This window comes from Nuphar pumila, chromosome 14, assembly GCF_984573655.1.
Source record: "Nuphar pumila chromosome 14, dmNupPumi1.hap1.1, whole genome shotgun sequence".
NCBI lineage: Eukaryota > Viridiplantae > Streptophyta > Magnoliopsida > Nymphaeales > Nymphaeaceae > Nuphar > Nuphar pumila.
The window spans coordinates 89,765,270-89,785,692 of NC_143262.1; the positions used below are offsets into that span (position 1 = coordinate 89,765,270).

Here is a 20,423-nt window from a genome sequence, read left to right on the forward strand (position 1 = left end):
GGAACTCTATCATGTGTATGCATGCCTCTATTTGTGTTTATTCATCAAATAGCGAACTTTATATTGTACTAAATAAATGCTTGGAGAAAAAAGTTGTGTTCTTTTTTCTTATATTAAATGTGAAGCTGTTGTATTGGACCCGCTGCTGATGCAGGTAAATTTCCTTAAGGAAAGGATAAAGGATCTCACAGCACAGAAAAATTGCATCCCAGTTCCACCTAAAAGTTCAGAACCTAGTGGTAATCATAATGAACTTTTTCTCTTATTATGTAGGTTCTTATGCAATTGTTTATCTAGGGAAAATTGCAACCTTATGTCTTCCCTTTTTTTGTTGTTTTCTTAAAGCTTCTTTTAGGGGTGATCACCCTTTTATTGTTGTTATAGGAAGTTATGGTAAGTTGTGTTAATAAGTGGCTATGAATAGGTGATATGGTAGATAGAGCTGCACCAAAACTGACTGCCTTAAGGGGTGATTCACCAGATCAAGATGATACCCAGAAGAGTTACACCCCTCAAATTAAATACACAAAGCTTGACTTCAAGGTAAATATATATGCTGTTTCTTTATATCTCTGATTAGTTGAAATAACAAAGCATGACTTCAAGGTAGATGTATATCTATGTTACTTGGAGACTGACACCGGCGCGAGTCTTAAAAAACCAGACACTTGGACATGGCTATATATATGAGAGAGAGAGAGAGAGAGAGAGAGAGAGTGAGAGAGTGAGAGATTAAGAGAATTATGAAAACAAATCCATAAAATATAAAATACACATTCCTTTCTCATTTGCAATCTGATCCTTGACGATTTACACAAAACGATGTGATATGAACATGTGGGATTTTAAGTGAAAAAGTCTAAACAAATCATCAAGACTAATGGAAGTGTCAGATGCTCAATGCGTGATGGATACTTCCTAGGTAAGTATCTTCCAACCTATGTCACACGGACTCGGCTCCAAGGTCGCCGCACCCGCGTCGACACGGGTGCGGACACGGGTGCGGCTCAGACTCGGTCAACCCGACCCTGGGTGTGGTCAACGCACCCAGGGTCATTTTGTTCCATTTTTTGGATTTTTTTTTTTTTTTGAATTTTTTTTTAAAAATTTTCTGGGCTACAGCTGTAAGGAAAAAAACCCATCACAACTAAAAAACCTGTACACTTTCAAGTTTTAAGTACAGAATGGGCACAACTCAAGTTTTTGTGGTTTTTTCCTGTATGAAGAAAGTGAATTATTACAGTGTATGAAGAAAGTGCCCAAAAGTGAATTATTCCTGTATGAAGAAAGTGTACAGAATGCCTTCACAACTCATCACCTGTCCCCTAATGGGCACAACTTTGACCGAGTCTTATATATATATATAATTTTTTTTTTATTTTTTTTTTATTTTTTTAATATATATATAGCCGAGTCCCCGTGTCCAAAATTTTTGAAATTGCGCCGCACCCGTGTCGCACCCGCACCCGCACCCGCACCCATGTGACATAGCTTCCAACTCTAAAATACTAGACACTTCCTTGTTTAATAAGTGCCCACAAAGCTGGACACCCGTGTCTATGATACCCAACACTGGACACGGGTATGGCACTCATTGGACACAGTGTGTCGAGACACCTTTTAAGGTGTCGGACACTTGCATGTCTAAATTTTTGGACACTCCTGATTTGAAAAATGGCATGTTGGTGCAATGTTTAGGGGTGTCAGTGTCAGCATCGGTGTTGGTGTCGGGAAGTGTCCGACACTGACACTTCAACCTAGGTGAAGTGTCCATGTAACATAGATGTATATGTTGTTTTCTTTTTTCTCTGGTTGGTTTGAATTTTTATCTTATTGTTACCTGTTCTTTCTCCTGTTTATTGAGTGTGGGCCCGTGTTGTTTTGTATAACCATTTTTTATCATTTTCATTAATATTTATTCGTGATAATATTGTTTACCTGTTAAGGCATTGTCCACTATCACTGTATTCACCTTCGCCATGATCACCCTCATGATTCATTATCTTTTTTCGATATTATAATATGCATTTTTATGTCTGTCACAACACTATCATTTCCAACTTAGTTATAGGTATGCATCCTCACGTCCCAAATCGAGTTTCCAGAAAACCTTGATGTTTGAGCAAAAAATTAGGAAACTTGTTCTGAAATTTGGCAAATTAGTGCATAAGAATCCGAGTTGAGTGTTACTGCCACATGATAGAACAAATAAGTTTGATATGATTAGTCTTGGCTAGAACACACAAAGCAATGCTAGTTTTGGGAGAACTTTCAATGCCACCTAATTTTCGGTAATTAAAAAAGACACCCAAACCTGCTGAATTGTTAGTATATTTAATCTTGGAATTTCGTTTCTTCCAAAATATTCTTTTCAAGTTTAATTGTTTCCAGATAGAATAATTTAGGACATGCAAAATAGTCATTTGTCTATTTTCAATGTCTTATGTTTCCATAGCTTATCCTCAGGAAGCCTGGCGCTCCCCTTTGTCCCTGCTTGATTTGTCTTAGCTGTCTCCTGCACTACCTTTACAGACTCATTCCTTTTACATTTCCTTTCTCAGTAGACCTAACGCAGTAGCTGAAACTAATAAAATCTGCACTCAGATTTTGTATTCTGTGCTGCTTTATTGCACATTTTCTCTCATTATTGCTATTTCAATCTTTTAAACAATTGAATCGTGCAAATATGGTATAAAATGTTGTGACTGTTGACTGGAGCTCCAAGGAGCATCTGAATCTCCTGTTGTTGGTTGTGTTTGTTTTTTGTGTTGACCAGATAAAAATAGAATTCCATGAGGGTTCATTTTTTATGCACACTTTTTGAGGAAATCTATGGGGCTCATAGTTCCTGCAAGCAGTGCATAATTACTTTACAACCTTCCTAGTTGATAAAACGGGTTCTGACATTATGACTTTGTTTATTCTTTCTGCAAGATATCTGTAGTACAGTTTCTGGTGGAATCTCTCCCAGACACTAGAAATGTGCAGTGATAATACTCAATTTTCATGAACTTATGGTTTCAACCAGAGTTACCGGAAGCTTCTTAGGTAGGTGGGAAGCTCGCTTCCCATAAACTCACTTCGGAAGCGCGATACTCCTCGCTTCTGAAACTTCATGAGAATCTCGATTCCCCCACGCTTCTTCTATGCTTCTCACACACATGGTCTATGCTTCCTATATGCTTTTCTCACACTTTCACTCACTTTTCATGTACTTTCTTTAAATTAGTAACAATCTTTGTTAGATTCTAACAAAAATTTAACTCTTTTACTGAAAAATCACAAAATATAAGAATGATCAATTTTATTTTAGTTTTTATTTGTTTCTTGTTCGATTCCTATTCAATTACCATATTGCTTCATTTTTTTTAATATTTTGCTTTTAAATTGATACTTTGCTTCCCGCTTCCTATAGATTTTTAAATGCTTCGCTTCTCACTTCCGCTTCCCGTATCGTTTCCTGCTTCCGCTTTCCTAGTTTGGCAACCTTGGTTTCAACCATCAGCCTATATGCTCATCCATGGTCTGTGGGTGCATAGGCATATGTAGTTTTGGCATGATATTAAGTCTTTTTGAACCTGGATTCAAACTCTTGTTCTAAGGCCGTGATCGGGGTTTCAATAGGGTTCTTATGCATCAGCTGCAGATCATACTAGAGGCCATAAAGATAGGAATTCTGTTTGATGCAGCTATATTATCATTCTGTTGGTCTCCCGTAGTATAGGTGGGACAGGAAGCTTAGAATTGATGGTGAAGATTAACTGTAAGCTTTATGTTAAATTCTTAATAGTGCATTAATTACAGACACTTGTTATGTTTAAATGGTGAACCTTTTTCTTTCAGGTTGACACATTTTTTGCTGTTGGGTCACCACTTGGGGTATTTCTTGCTCTCCGCAACATCCGAATTGGGATTGGTAATGAATCTATTATGTTTATCCATGCTTTATTTTCCAGTACACTTCATTTTCCATTGATTTGGATGTTGAATTTTGTTCGAAAGCAAAGCTGCATGGGTTTGAAAGGGATTTTATGATCAGTTAATGGTGTAATGAAACAAAAAAAAGAATACAAAAAGGGCCTTCAAGGGATACAACAATCACAAAAGAAGAGAAATACACGGTGCCACTCATGGGACAAATACAAATCCGGAATAACGCTCACAAACACAAGCCACTAAGGGCCACAGGCCACAATATAAAAAATGTAAGTCTTATAAATGAGTAAAAATGCTTGATAAATCATTGACATGAAATGGGGGAGATCCCCAATTTATAGAACAAACAAGAGAGGAGAGGGCTAGTCCAACTAGCTGTTGGGCCAGCCCAACAACTACTTTTTGAATAAAATAAATAACTAAAAAAAATGAAAAGGTATTTTACATGTCTGCCCCTTAACGGTCAGACCCTATTACAATAAATAAAATGATGATAATGCTCCTAATGGGTATAACCTATTACATCCATAACCAAATAATATATATATATATATATATATATATACGTACATACGTACATACATACATACATACATACATACATACATACGTGGAATCACTAGTGTAATGAAACAAGATGTACACAATCACAATGCCAACAAAGGGCTACACAAGTGTACAAAAACAATATGGTCTCTAATGGACCGATAACATTCTCATAAAAGAGATATACAAAAACATGAATTCCACAAGAGCACAATGGCACAACTCCCACACAATCAACAACAACAACTGCGCCTTCATCCCAAAACAATTGGGGTCGGCGATATGAACCAACAAAGAAAATCATTCTGGGTCTTCCACATGAATCCTTCTCCTCCATTCATTTTTATCCAATGCCATGTCCTCGGTGAGGTTCAAAGCATTCATATCCTTTCCTATCACCTCCATCCATGTCTTCCTAGGCCTACCCCGACCTCTTTTAACTAATATATTTTCCCATTTCTCCAACCTTCTAACTGGAGCATCATTAGGCCTTCGTCGAATATGTCCAAACCACCGTAAATGATTCTCTCTCATCTTATTTTCAATGGGTGCAATGCCTACCTTCTTACGTATCTCCTCGTTCCGAATCTTATCTTTTATTGTATTTCCACACATCCATCTCAGCATACGCATCTCAGCTACACTCATTTTTTGAATATGATGTCTCTTGGCAGCCCAACATTCCGTACCATATAGTAAAGCGGGCCTAATAGTCGTCCTATAAAACTTTCCCTTCAACCGCAATGGCATTCTACGATCGCACAACACTCCAGTTGCACTCTTCCATTTCATCCACCCAACCTTTATCCTATGATTTACATCTCCATCAATTTCTCCATACTTTTGAATGATGGATCCCAAATATTTGAAAGAATCATCCATCGGTATTTCTTTCTCACCAAGCTTCACTACACTCCCATCTCTATTTCGTTGCTTACTAAATCGGCATTCTATGTATTCTGTCTTACTCTTACTCAACTTAAAACCTCTTGCTTCCAATGTCTGTCTCCACAACTCCCACACAATCACAATATAAAAACTGAATTTTATATATTGGCTAATATGCTTGGAAAAGCTTAATTTACATAGAGTGAGGATCTATAGGGCAGTCCAACTAGTTGTTGGACTGCCATCCCAACAGTCATATTTGACTGTCAATAAAAAATAGAAAATAAAAAAACAAAAACAAAAAGTAAAAAGACTCAACAGTCCCTATTGGACTGTACTATATTACATTCCATTTAAATGACTAAAATACCCCTGATATATGTATATTGTACAAATATACGTATATCAGTTAGGTATACAAATATATACAAAATATTTTAACACTCTCCGTCAAACTTATGGTGAGTTCACCAAAAGTTTGATAAGAAGATACAAAAATCTTGGTAGAGGAAGAGTTTTGCTGAATAAGTCCGCAATCTTAAACTCGGATTGAACATATGATAAAGTAATTGTCCTCTTCAAGTATTCTTCTCGAACATAGCGACGATCTATCTCAATATCCTTTATGCGTTCATGAAATGTGTGATTGCTGGCTATATATATGGCACTTTTGTTGTCACTGTTAGAAAATAACACATATACGTATATACTTGAATATATATATATATATATATATACATACTCTTCGTAATACAAGAGTATGTATATGTATAAGTATATGTATATAAATACATATTTAAAGTATATACGTATATTCTTGTAATTTTTATTTTCTTATTTCTATAATTTCTCATTTTATTTATTTTTCTTTTTCAGTTTTTGTTCCCTTTTTGTACATAGTTAGTAGCTGACTGTGTATAGTGTACAACAGTTAGCCACTGACTGTGTACACAGTCTGTCAAATAAGAGCCGTTGGGCTGATTCCCAACAACTCTAATTAGAGCTGTTGGGAATAGCCCAACGACTCTTTCAAAGTGTAATGCATTATAAATAAGGGCAATGAGCCCATTGTAAGTGTGTATGAATGAAAGGGTTTTATCCCCTCATAGCAATAACGCATTGCATTTGAAGCACTTGTTCTTTCTTGTGGTGTGAAGCTTTTTGATGCTATTTTGTGTTGGCATATGTTTTGAATATCAAGTTATTTGGAAACTTGATTGTGGAGTCATATGAAAGGAATCACCCGAATCAAGAATCCACATACCTGAAGGAGATGAAGAAGATGCAATGACGACACCTGAAGTAGATGATGATTTGAGAAGTTGTTGAAGTGCCTCCGATATTTGGTTGTATGTCTTTAATATCTCTTTCATTTTTGCTTGGTTCTTCTTTCTTAGGTGTAATTTCTCCAACGAAAGCAATTTTACCTTTAGAAGTGCAATTGAAAAATATAGTGAACCTAGTGAATCTACATCTTCACAAGAGGTAAATCCTCGTACAACCGATAGCACTAGAAAAGTTCCTTCTAGGTTTATATCATATGATTCCTTTTCACCTAGATATAGAGCTTGTCTTAGCGCCATTCACTCATATATGAAACCTAAAAACTTTGAAGAAGCCAAGAAGAGTGTTGAATGGAGAGAAGCTATGGATAACGAACTTAAAGCTCTTAAGAAATCTAAGACATGAGAATTTCAAAATCTTCCTAAAGGAAAGAAGTCTATAGGGTGTAGATGGGTTTTCAAAGTCAAGACTAAGAGTGATGTATCTCTGAAAAGATACAAAGCACGTTTAGTTGCCAAAGGGTATAATCAAGAATATAGAATAGACTATGATGAAACTTTTGCTCCCGTTGCAAGTATGGTTACAGTTAGATGTCTCATTACTATTGCTTCAATTAAAAAATGGAACATCTATCAAATGAATGTCAAAAATGCTTTTTTAAATGAGGATCTTAACGAAGAAGTGTATATGAATGCTCCTCTAGGTATGGAGATTCCAAAAGATAAAGTGTTTCGTCTACGAAAAGCTCTTTATGGTCTGAAACAAGCTCCCAAGGCTTGGTATGATAGATTTACCAGCATAATGGTAGAAAATGGTTTTATCTCATGCTACACTGACACTGTTTTATTTGTCAAGAATTCTGATGCAGGTATTGTAATGTTGTTATTATATGTTGATGATATGTTGTTCACAGGTAATGATGGAATAGTGATCAAGAGCATCAAGTCTACTCTAACAGAAAAATTTTAAATGTCGGATTTAGGCTTTCTGACATATTTTTTGAGCATTAAAGTTGCCTATTCTCACAGGGGTTATTTCTTGTCCCAAACTAAGCTTGCTTGTGAGGTCATTGACAAGTCAGGTATCTCAGATGACGAGACTTGTGAAACTCCTAATGTAGTAGGGGCAAAGATGAAGATTGATGATGGGATTCCTCAAGAAAACCCTACTCCTTACAGGCAACTGGTTGGTTCATTGATGTATCTTAGTATCACCAGACCAAATATCTCTCATGCAATGCATGTTGCAAGCCAATTTTAACATACGCCGACATCAGTTCATATAAGTGTTGTTATTCGGATTATCCAATATGTGAAAGGATCCATAAATAAGGGAGTATTTCTATCCTCATCTTCTGAATTAAATTTAATTGCTATACTGACTCTGATTGGGAAAGTAACCCAAATAATTGTCACTCCACCACTGATTTTTGTATTTTTTTAGGTGAACCTTTGGTGTCATGGCGATGTAAGAAACAACAGAAGGTGCCCCTATCTTTTACAGAGGCTGAGTACCGAGCTATGACAACTATAACCATGAAAATTGTTTGGATTCAGCAGTTATTGAAAGATATGGGCGTTCATGTTCAAAGGCCTACCAAGCTTTGCTGTGTCAACAAAAGTGCAATATATATTGCAAAGAATCACACTTTTCATGAGCGCACAAAGCACATCGAGATGGACTGCCACTATGTTAGAGAATAATATCTAAATAATGTCATTGATCTATCCTATGTCCTATGTGACATCAGAATACCAGCTGACGGACTTTTTTACTAAGGCGCTATGTTTTTCCATATTCAATTTTCTTCTTAGCAAACTTTCGGTCATCACACTGTAAGTTTGAGAGGGGATGTTAAAATGTACTCTCTCTCTCTCTATATATATATATTATAATTTTTGTATACCCGTTAAGGGTAAATTTGTCTTTCTATATTTTACGCATATTCCACTTGGAATATGATTATACTTTTTTGTTTATACTTTTTTTCTTTTTCTTTTCATTTTTATTTTTTATTTTTTGTCTTCTTTCTAGCCTTGGGGGGCCCACATAGACATTGGGCCCCTCCAACGGTCACAATTGTGACCGTTGGAGGTGCTCCAACGTCTATATGGAGCCCCTCCAAGGCCTCCATGATTGTATTATAAATAGGGGTCCTCCCCTTTGTATTTCTTCAAGCTTTGAGTCAAAGCTCTCTCACTTATTCAATAAAGATTTATATTTTTTATGCCATTGTTCATTTGGGTTCTCTTAAATGTGTTGTGCCTTTGTGCACATTTGTTCCAAGTGTTCTTATTGTGCCTTTGTGGACTTGTTTTTCACTAAGAACTTAGTGTTCTTATGTACGTTGTCTCATTGAAGACATTTTCACATGGATGCATGTCAAAAAGTGTTGGGTGTGGTCAACCTGCATCTGACCATTTTGGTCAAATTCTGGACATGGTCAACTCTGACCAAGTAAAAAATGTCCAAGATAAAGAATACAAAATCTAAAAATATAGTTGTATAATTGTAAAGGCATTCTTTCTCTCTCTCTCTCTCTCTCTATATATATATATATATATATACAGAGAGAGAGAGAGAGAGAGAGAGAGAGAGAGAGAGAGAGAGAGAGAGAGAGAGAATAATGATAAGGTGCTCTGGATGTATACTTTATCTCGGCTGTATAATCCAATCCAATGGTTTAGATGAAGGCTGAAATATCTCTTTCCATTAGTAATGCTACCCAAAAGGTGAATTAGTGAGGGACCCTATATCCAAAGCAGAAAAGCTGCATTTTGAAGGCTAAAAACGTACGCCACAATTCTTGCATCCTAGAGAGAGTACCGTGGATGCATGCTTCCACTCCATTCTTGTTGGCATACTGCACACATATGACAAGTACACATGCAAGCAATGCTTCCATTCATGCATGTTGGCATATTGCATGCATATGATAAACACAGAAGCACTTGGATATGTATTGCATGTAATGAAACAAGAGTGCACAATTACAATGCCAACCAAGCACTACACAAGTGCACAAATATGGTCTCTAAAGGACCTATGACAATCTCATAAAAGATATACAAAAGTATGAAATCCACAATAGCACAAAGCTCACAAGAGCATAAAAGAAAAAAGAGAATTGTATTAACTTCACAAATGCTTTAGAAAAGCATGAAGAAACATAGAGAGGTGATGCTCTATTTATAGAAAGTCACAAGCCCTTAGTGCTATTACATTTTAAAAAACAAAAAATAAATAAACAAAAAAGGTATTTCAGTCCCTAATGGACTGTACTAAAAATACATACTAGGAAATGACCAAAATACCCCTGACATTACGTATATTAGTCAGGTATAACTATATATACACAGTATTTTAACATTGCATACATATGTACCTTATGCATGTATATTTGTGACAAGTATGTTATGTGCTTCCATGGATGCATGTCGGCATATTGCATGGACGTGCAAAGATATGTCATATATTGCATGCATATCATAAATACACATACAAAGAGAGAGGTTAAAGAGAGAGAGAGAGAGAATTATCAAGGTCAACATTTCAATTTGGAATCTGGTCCCCCCTCTTCTCATTTAATTTCCGTATACTTGTAATAATGGAAAGAGATATTTTCAACCCTCATCTAAACCGTTGGATTGAAAATGGTCCAACAGTTCAAATGAGGGAATAGGTGCACTAGAAGCACCCTATTATTACTAATATATATAGGGAAATTTTAAAAAACACACCTAAAGTTTCTGCAATAATAAAAACACAAGTTTTAAAAATTGTTACATGCACACCTTAAGTTTTAGAATGGTTGACAAATCTTTTTAACTTGATTTGGCGAACAAATAAGATGCCTAATGAGTGGAGGAAGAGTACTTTGGTGCCTTTATATAAGAATAAGGGTGATATACAAGATTGCACAAACTATCGTAGTATAAAACTCATGAGTCATACTATGAAACTTTGGGAGAGGGTGATTGAGTCTAGGTTGAGGAAGGTTGTCATGATATCGGAGAATCAATTTGGTTTTATGCCTGGAAGATCAACTATGGAAGCTATACATCTTCTTAGACAACTTATTGAAAGATATAGAGAGAGGAACAAAGATTTGCATATGGTTTTTATTGATTTAGAGAAGGCATACGATAGAGTACCTAGGGACGTTCTCTGGTGGACAATGATGAAGAAAGGTGTTTCCCTAAAGTACATTAGTATAATTAAAGATATGTATGAAGGAGTAGTAACCAATGTCCGCACTTGTGGAGGGGTGACAACCAATTTTCCGATAACGGTTGGGTTACATCAAGGATCTACTTTAAGCCCTTTCCTATTTGCGATAGTGATGGATGAGCTTACGAGATCAATTCAAGAAAATGTACCGTGGTGTATGTTGTTTGCTGATGATATTGTTTTGATTGATGAGTCTAGAGCTGGGGTTAATGCTAAGTTAGAATTATGGAGACAAACATTGGAAGCTAGAGGTTTTAAGTTGAGTAAGAGTAAGACTGAATATATGGAATGTCGGTTTAGTAAGCAACGGAGTAGTGATGGGAGTGTAGTGAAGCTTGGTGAGCAAGAAATACCGGTGAATGATTATTTCAAATATTTGGGATCCATCATTCAAAAGTATGGAGAAATTGATGGAGATGTAAATCATAGGATAAAGGTTGGGTGGATGAAATGGAAAAGTGCATCTGGAGTGTTGTGCGATCGTAGAATGCCATTGCGGTTGAAGGGAAAGTTTTATAGGACGACTATTAGACCCGCTTTACTATATGGTACGGAATGTTGGGCTGCCAAGAGACATCATATTCAAAAAATGAGTGTAGCTGAGATGCAGATGCTTAGATGGATGTGTGGAAATACAATAAAAGATAAGATTCGGAACGAGGAGATATGTAAGAAGGTAGGTGTTGCACCCATTGAAAATAAGATGCAAGAGAATCGTTTACGGTGGTTTGGACATATTCGGCGAAGGCCTAATGATGCTCCAGTTAGAAGGTTGGAGAAATGGGAAAATATATTAGTTAAAAGAGGTCGGGGTAGGCCTAGGAAGACTTGGATGGAGATGATAGGAAAGGATATGAATGCTTTGAACCTCACCGAGGACATGCATTGGATAGAAATGATTGGAGGAAAAGGATTCTTGTGGAAGACCCAAAATGAATTTCTTTTTTGGTTCATATCGCTGACCCCAATTGTTTTGGGATGAAGGCGTAGTTGTTGTTGTTGTTGCACACCTAAAGTTTTTGCAGTGTTAATAAAAAAAGTCCTGAGGTTTACTTCCGTCAAAGATACCATAAAATGTGTATTAAAATTACAATTTAGCCCTCATCACACAGCTATAAAGCAGAACTTCAAAATTCCATCAATGCAGAAGCAAAGTTAATGACCCAAGCGGCTGCTCAGAAACAAATCCACCATCCCAACAGTTCACAAGAGAGAACCAGACTAACCCTAGCAGATAAAAATGCCGTGACTCAAGTCCAAGCAGATCACCTATAGTGAATTTCTGATGAAAACACCCAAACCTCATCATATGCACAGCAAGAAGTCCCAATGTCAAGAGCAAGTTTTTTTCTTTCAAGTGTTTGGTATTAAGCAATTCAGCAAAGGAGGATTTTCAATGCCACAACAAACCACCAATGATAGGATGCATCTGAAAAAATCCCTCACGAAAACTGCACCAAGAAACTGCATGCCAAGACCCAGCAGCCACGAACATGCCCAACAGCAACCAGCTCCATAGCTGCCCTGAATACACATCCAAATGAGAGAGAGAGAGAGAGAGAGAGAGAGAGAGAGAGAGAGAGAGAGAGAGAGAGACTGTTTTTCAGCTTGCAACAACACCTATTATGACGATGGTTAGTGATGGATAACTGGAGATTCCCTGCAAAAGGCAATCCCTGCTGAAGTCAACTTTGAGTCTTTGATGATAGAGGTTGGGTAAAAGTGAGAAAGAACGGTGGGTGGGAAAGAATGACCTTGGGAAACCAAGAAAAAAAAACTACTGTTTTAGGGTAAATCAGTAACTTCATCTTTTTAATTGAAGTCGAGTCGAGTTTATGTTAACCCAAGTTAATATGACAGAAATGTGTTTTTGATTAATAGTGCATAAATTTAGGCATGTTTTTAGCAATATCTAAAACTTAGGTGTGTTTTTTTATTATTGTTGAAACTTTAGGTGTGTTTTTTAAAATTTCTCATATATATGTGTGTGCGTGTGTGCATGTGCATGCATCCTTGCACCCAAGTTTTTTGAAATTGTTGTAGCACACTGTTACGTGCCTAACCAATACACCAAAAAGCCGTACGGTGATTAAGGTTTGTAAAGTCATTAAACCACCAGGATCCTAACAAACTGCCGAGTGACGTCCTCGGCTGCCTACTCTGGGACGATTCTCACTTTGGCTTTAACTCCAGGTAGCCCTTTTCAACTTTTGTGGGCTCTAACTCTTTGTAAGTCACACTTTCCGGGATCTGAATTTCAGATGTGGAGGTTTCTCTGATACCAAATGTTAGGTGCCTAACCAATTCAAAAAAGTCCCTAAGGTGATTAAGGTGCATAAAGTCAAGCCCTTAAACCCTAGGATCCTAACATGCAACCTTCTCGCCTGCACCTATCTGACATAAGACAGAAGTACCCAAACTTGTAGCTTACCTATTGATAGTTTTGTGTATCTATTGTAGATATCCATCTCTATCTGTTTAGGAATTGAAAATTTGCACTGTCCATGGAGTGCTTTGACAGAGGTATTCAAACCTATAGTTTACCTGCTGATAGTTTTACTGTATCAAATTTTTTATGGTCAACTGCATTTGTTAAGAATTGAAAATTTGCACTGCTATTTCTATTACATATTCTTTCTGCCATGAAACAGGTAAAGGAAAGGAGTATTGGCAGGGTGAGGGAATAAGTGAGGAGATGCCAGCTTGCAGGAGAATGTTCAATATTTTCCACCCCTTTGATCCTGTTGCATATAGGTTTGTTTTTGTTGTAACTTTTTAATTTCTCTGGAAGTTCCTTTTTCTTTCTGTATTATCAAACTACACGCCTTTTACAATAAACCTGGAAGATATGCCCTGTTTTGAAATGGATATCATTGTTTGGAGAAAGTGCACGCTATATCTATCAACCCTTTAAAAGTCAGCTCTTTCTATCTTAGCTTCTTTGAACGGGAACATGTTATATGATTCTAGGATGGGGTTTCGTACAGAATAGAACCACTTATATGTAAGGAATACATCAGCAAACGACCTGTAATGATACCTTATCACAAAGGTGGAAAGCGATTACACATTGGGGTTCAGGTAATATTTTATTTTTAATTAGTGTTATTTCATTCTTTGCCTCTCCGAGACTTGCTTTTTTACTGGCTTGGATGGTTGTATGGTTTCCTAATGAATTAATCTGATGGCAGGAGTTCGCTGAAGATTTGGTTGCACGCTCTCAGGCTGTTCTTCGCCGCTTTAACTCAATGAGGGTGTGTGCTTCAATTTCTAAATCTTAGAATAGTAATCAGTTCAAGCATACTATCCTTAGAAAAGTACTTTTCTTTTCCATCAAGTTAAGATGGTTCAATGCTTAGCTAATTACTCTTGGTGTAAATTTATGTTGTTGCTAAAGCTTCCATTTTTCATGGCATTTGTGTTTTACTAGGATACAATCTTTGGTAATGTTGCGATGTTCAATGCGCAAGCATTGTTAAAATGTAACATATATATATAATAATAATATAATATAATAATAATATAATATAATAATAATATAATATAATAATATTATTATATATATATATTCCTTTTCTTTATCTTTGTTTTTAATATCTAGTTCAATTTGAACTAGATTCATAAAGTAGTCAAGTTCCAACTAGGAACTTGACTAAGATATAGTTGTTGGACCCTAGTCCAACGGCTATATTTAGAGCCGTTGGACTAGGGTCCAATGACTCTAAGGAGAGCTCAAAATGAGCTCTCCTCCTCTCCCATTTAGCATAAATAGGGGTGATCCCCTTCAATAATGTAATATTGCTTCTTTAAGCATTTGTGTAGGAAATAAAGTATTATTATTTTTTAGAGTGTTCTTCCATTTATACCCTTTTATGGGTTGTGTTTGCAGTGTCTCCAATAGATGCCCTTTGTGAGTTTTTCGTACATTTATTTTTGTCTTATCCTCTTGTTCGTGACTCTAGAGACTTGTTTTGAAGAAAAAAAGGCTTGGAGGAAGCTTGGATCTGGAATTTTTGTATTTTTTCATTCTTCTCCTCTCTTACCCCTCTTTCTCTCTTTTTCTTCTCTCATCTATTTTTTTTCTTTCTCACCCCTGTAAAAAGATGGATGACAATGATAAGATCACCATCATACCCATGAAGTTAAATGACACCAATTATATAATGTCGGCTTTAATCATGAATCACCACATTTGGGGAAAACCTTTGTGGGGCATAATAGATTGTTCCGATTCAGAACCAAAACTAATTCTCACAAAAGTTGAGAATGACAAAGAAGTATCTCTCAAGGAAAGAGAGAAGAATAAGGCATTGGCGACCTACGAAAAAAAACCAGAAAAAATGGATAATAGCGCACGTAAAAATTATGTCATGGCTAATTAATAACGTTGACATTAAAAAATGCTCTAGCCTTGCTAAATTTGAGCATGCCAATAAAGCTTGGGAATATCTTAAAAATATGTATTCCCTTAAAGATATTGTACATGTGTGCAATTTGCAAGACAAGGTTCGGACAATGATTCAAAGTGATATTACGAGTTATCCGAACTATGGGAGGAATTGGCTCCTCTAGAGCCAAAATGACATTGTTCCAAAGACATCGAGCTTCTCCAAGCAACTCGATACAAAACATTTTTATCAATTTATAAATGGTTTAAGACCGGAATTTGAGTCGACCAAATCGGCTCTTCTTCATCGAGGAAAAGTCCCTTCTATTCTTGATACTATGGAGGAACTGACTATGTAGGAAAACAGACTTAAAAAGAATATAAAAATATGAAGATGATTCTGTTCTAGCTGTGTCTAGACCGGGTAATCATGTACGCTCTTATAGGCCACCTCATTTTAATAGACAAAATGGTGACTTTGACAAAAGGAAGGTCATTTGCCACCATTGTCATGAACCAGGGCACTATAAGCCTCAGTGTCCTAAACTAAGAGAGTTAAGAGAACTAAGAGGAAAAGAAGAAAAGAAAGTTGCATCTGTTGGATCAGAATCAAAAGATCAAGATTCACCGGTATCTATGGCTCAATTAATGGAGATTCTCGAACCTCTTCTCAAAAGAGCTTCCTCCTCTTCTGAAGCCGCAACTGGAGCAACAGTATCATCATTCTTCGATCGAGGTAACTTTCCTTAGCTTTTTGACTCTGGTGCTTCTTTCCATATGACCCCGAATGTCAATAGATTATCCGAATGTTTTAAAAATAAAGTGTGTCAAAAGTTTTTACTGCTGATGGAACCTCTCTTGAAATAGAAGGAATAAGAAATTTTAAAAAAGTACAAAAATAGAGTATTTCTAAGGTTGTTAGGAGTCTCTATATCAAATTTTATAAATTTCTATGGCCATTTGACCCTTCATCAATTGCATTTTTCAAAACCAATTTTGTAAAAGACATTATTTTGTTAAAATGAAGTTAAATTGGGTATTTTAACACTTTTAAATTCAATTTTCAAACATAATTCATGTATTTTACGAATTGAAAATAATTTTTAGCAAGTTAGAATGCCTTAACTTCATTTTAAACAAACTTTAGAGTTTATTTGCTTTTTATTTTAATCATTTTCAATATATTTTCATAAAAATCTCAATTTCAAGGTTAAATTCATTTTGAATTCAAGTTTTAAAATGGATTTATATGTTTTAAACCCCAATTTCGAAAATTTAAAACTCCAAAACATATTTTTGAAATACTTTTGCAAAGGCCATACATCATTTGCATTTATTTTTAATTTTCTTTCTTTATTTTTGGGGCATAAAAAGGCTAATTTTGGATTTTCCTTCAATTTTTCATTAATTGAAGAAAATCCATAAATGCCTACATTTCTAACCTGTTTTTTAATTTTGCAGGAATTTTTATTTTTATTTTTATTTTCTTTCCAATTATTGTAATTAATTCAAGGGTTGTAATAATTAAAATAATGAAAATTTACTTGATGCTTAGTTTAGAATGAATGAGTATATAGTTTAATTTTATATTAAATTGTTACATTTTTCTTTTTCTTTTTTAATACACTATAGAAAACACGAATGGCACGTGCACCATTTAATAAAGAATAAATAAAACTAAGTAAAGTTCGTATTTACGGCCATAGTCGGAATACGAAGAATACTTAGAATTATTATTCTTTATTAAATAAAATTCGACCTACACTTTTAGGTCATTTTAAAAAATCATCATTTTTTCAAAATTAATTTTCTATTCTTCTTTTATTTGAATTTAAATAAAGGTTAATTTAAAGTATATTTGTGGCCCGAGTCATGAATATATTAAAAAAATAATCTTGTTTAATTATATAAAGGCACAAAATCTCTTTTCTTCTTTATTAGAATTTTAATAAAAATTAATTTAAAGTATATTTGTGGCCATAGTCATGAATATATGGAAATTAATTTTGTTTTAATTCTATAAAAGTATCAAATCCTTTTCTTTAAAATTCAAATAATTTTTCAAAAAAAATAGCATATTCATCATTTAAGATAGAATTGCATCATTTTTTCAAATCATTCAAGTTATTTTCAAATTCCAAGTGATTTTCGAAATAATTTTCAAAAACAATTTTCATTTCAAAATTCAAAGTCATTTTCAATTTCCATTATCAAATTCAAAGTTATTTTTCAATTTCATTTTTGATTTCATTCAATTTTAAATTTTATTTCAAATTTATATTTTCAATTTTCCAATTTTGATTTTTATTTCAAATATCAATTCTTATTTTCATATTGGTTCATATTCAAAAAATGAGTGTAGCTGAGATGCGGATGCTTAGATGGATGTGTGGAAATACAATAAAAGATAAGATTCGGAACGAAGAGATACGTAAGAAGGTAGGTGTTGCACCAATTGAAAATAAGATGCGAGAGAATCGTTTACGGTGGTTTGGACATATTCGGCGAAGGCCTAATGATGCTCCAGTTAGAAGGTTGGAGAAATGGGAAAATATATTAGTTAAAAGAGGTCGGGGTAGGCCTAGGAAGACTTGGATGGAGATGATAGGAAAGGATATGAATGCTTTGAACCTCACCGAGGACATGGCGTTGGATAGAAATGATTGGAGGAAAAGGATTCATGTGGAAGACCCAAAATGAATTTCTTTTTTGGTTCATATCGCTGACCCCAATTGTTTTGGGATGAAGGCGTAGTTGTTGTTGTTGTTGTTGTTTATCAATTCTTATTTTCCATTTTCAAATTCCAATTTTAATTTTACATTTCATTTCAATTCCAAGTTTTCAATTTTAAATTTCCCCTTTCAAATTTTGATTTTAAAATTCCATTTCAAATTCAGAATTCAATTGTAATTTCAAAATTCAATTCTCAATTTCAATTTTAATTCCAAACTAAATTTTGAATTTCATTTGAATTTCCAATTTTAAATTCCAATTTCATTTTAAAATTTCAATTTCGATTTAAACTTTCAAATTTAATTACATTTTCAATTTTGAATCTTTAATTTTAAGTTTTTAAATTCAAAGTTCAATTTTAACTTCCAATTTCAATTCTAAATTCTGATTTTCAATTTCAATTTTAAATTCCAAATTCAATTCTGATTGTAAAAATCAATTCCAAATTCAAAATCAATTCAAAATTTCAATTTCAAACTCTGATTTCCATTTTAAAAGTCAATTTGAAATTCCATTTCAGAATCAAACTTAATTTTCAAACTCCAATTTTGATTTCAACTTCAATTTCAAAGTTTTAACTTCAACTTTTTTCAATTCAAAATCATTTTAGTTCCAAGTTCAAAGTTCAGATTCAATTTCAAGTTCTACTTTCGACTTTATTTGCAATTTCAAAGACTTTCGATTTCGATTTCAAAATCAATTTCAAGTTGTAATTTCAAAATAATTCTAAGTGATTTTAGATCAATTTCTAAATCATTTCGAGTCATTTCCAAATAACTTTTCCAGATATATCTTCAAATCTATTTCAAAAACACTTGGAAAATCCAAATTTCTGAAATATTTTTAAAAGCATACATACTTTCAAGTTCAAAAATCATAAAATAATTTCTTAGTCAAATTTAAGCAAAATAAAGGCATAACATTCGATCCTTGTTTCAATTACCCCTGGTAAAGGCACCAGGAACGGTTGAACCTCATACCGATGAGCGAGCCCCGTCTCCCCATTTTCCCGCACTTTTTAAAAAACGGAGGCGAGTTATTTTTAATTTTTTTTTCCAAAAGGTCAAGTGGACCTTGCAAGAATTTTTCTTTCTTTCTAAAAAGAAAATATATTTTTTTACAACGATCACAATAGGCGAAGGATGACCTTTCCTTTTCTTGCGCGGCAAGAGTGTGCGGGGTCAGCGGCTGCTGCCCCATGGCTATTTCAAATGGGCTCTGGCCTGAAGACTCGATTTCTGCAGATTGTAACAAAATTGTACCATGTCAAGGAGCTTTACCCAATTTTTTTGATTGACACTAACAAAGTGCCTAAGGTACTGCTCAAGTATCCCGTTGATGCGCTCTGTTTGCCCATCGGTCTGCGGATGGAAGCTTGTTGAAAACAACAAATCAGAGCTAAGTAGCCGAAATACTTTACGCCAGAACTTGCCTGTGAAGCGAGCATCGCGATTACTCACAATGCTCTTTGGTATACCTCAATGCTTCACCACATGCTTTACAAATAACTCTGCAGTCTTCTTTGTAGGGCACTCCTTAGAAGCTGGGATGAATGTGTCATACTTTGTGAAACGATCAACCACCACTAGGATAGAGCTGGTGCCATCTACCTTCGGCAGACTAACAATGAAGTCCATAGAGATGCTTTCCCAAGGACGTTCTGGAATCAGTAGAGGCTCAAGGAGATCGACTGTCTTCTGGTTGGTGTCCTTGTCTTGCTGGCAGACGAGACACCTTCACACATACCCCTCCACGTCGTCTCTCATCTGCGGCCAATAGTAGTCGCGCTCAAGGAGTGCTAAGGTCCGTTCTTGACCAGGATGGCCGACCCATAATGTATCATGGCACTCCTTAAGCAATTCTCGGCGGAGGCTTTCCCACCGCGGCATGAAGATACGTCCCCTTTTTGTCATGAGGAGGCCGTTCTGTAGCCAAAATCGCTGAGTCTTTCCTGCCTGCGCTAGAGAAACAAGGTGTTACGCCATCAGATCCTGCTGCGTACTTTCGCGGATGCGGCTCAGCAAAATGCCTGCCAAATGCACTTCGGAAGGCTCTGCACGCTCCACAGCCAGTTCAGCCCTGCGGCTCAAGGCGTCCGCAATTACATTGGTCTTCCCAACCTTGTACTCTAAGGCAAAATCAAATTCATCCAAAAACATCTGCCACTGAGCTTGCTTCGACATCAGCTTCTTCTGTGTCTGAAAATAGCTTGTGGCTGAAATGAAATAGGGATCTTCGAAACACGAGCTTAGATTCACAAGGAAAAGTGTCAAGAATGACACTAAAGCATAACCCTTAAAAAGGGTATACCTGGAAACAAAATAAAAATAAAAAGGTATTCTTTATTGATATGAAAAACCAATTGCTTAAGAAGCATTGGGATAACATACAAGAGGGGCTGCACCCCTTTATATACAGA

At 35.4% G+C, this 20,423-nt stretch overlaps 1 protein-coding gene across 2 annotated transcripts in view; it reads left to right on the plus strand.

Annotated features, from left to right (window-relative positions):
* SGR2 (shoot gravitropism 2 (SGR2)) overlaps positions 1 to 20,423 on the plus strand; it is a 119,623-nt gene that overhangs the window by 79,639 nt on the left and 19,561 nt on the right. The window contains exons 12-17 of one of the 2 annotated variants that reach the window (XR_016427735.1): positions 155 to 239; positions 425 to 543; positions 3,844 to 3,916; positions 13,536 to 13,638; positions 13,855 to 13,965; positions 14,076 to 14,101. Coding sequence is in view for 1 of the 2 variants with exons in the window: in XM_089987935.1 (XP_089844061.1) it covers positions 155 to 239; positions 425 to 543; positions 3,844 to 3,916; positions 13,536 to 13,638; positions 13,872 to 13,965; positions 14,076 to 14,138 (537 nt within the window). In the remaining variant the exon portion in view is untranslated. Of the gene's footprint in view, positions 1 to 154; positions 240 to 424; positions 544 to 3,843; positions 3,917 to 13,535; positions 13,639 to 13,854; positions 13,966 to 14,075; positions 14,139 to 20,423 lie in introns of those variants that run through there. The other variant, XM_089987935.1, reaches the window with a different exon arrangement.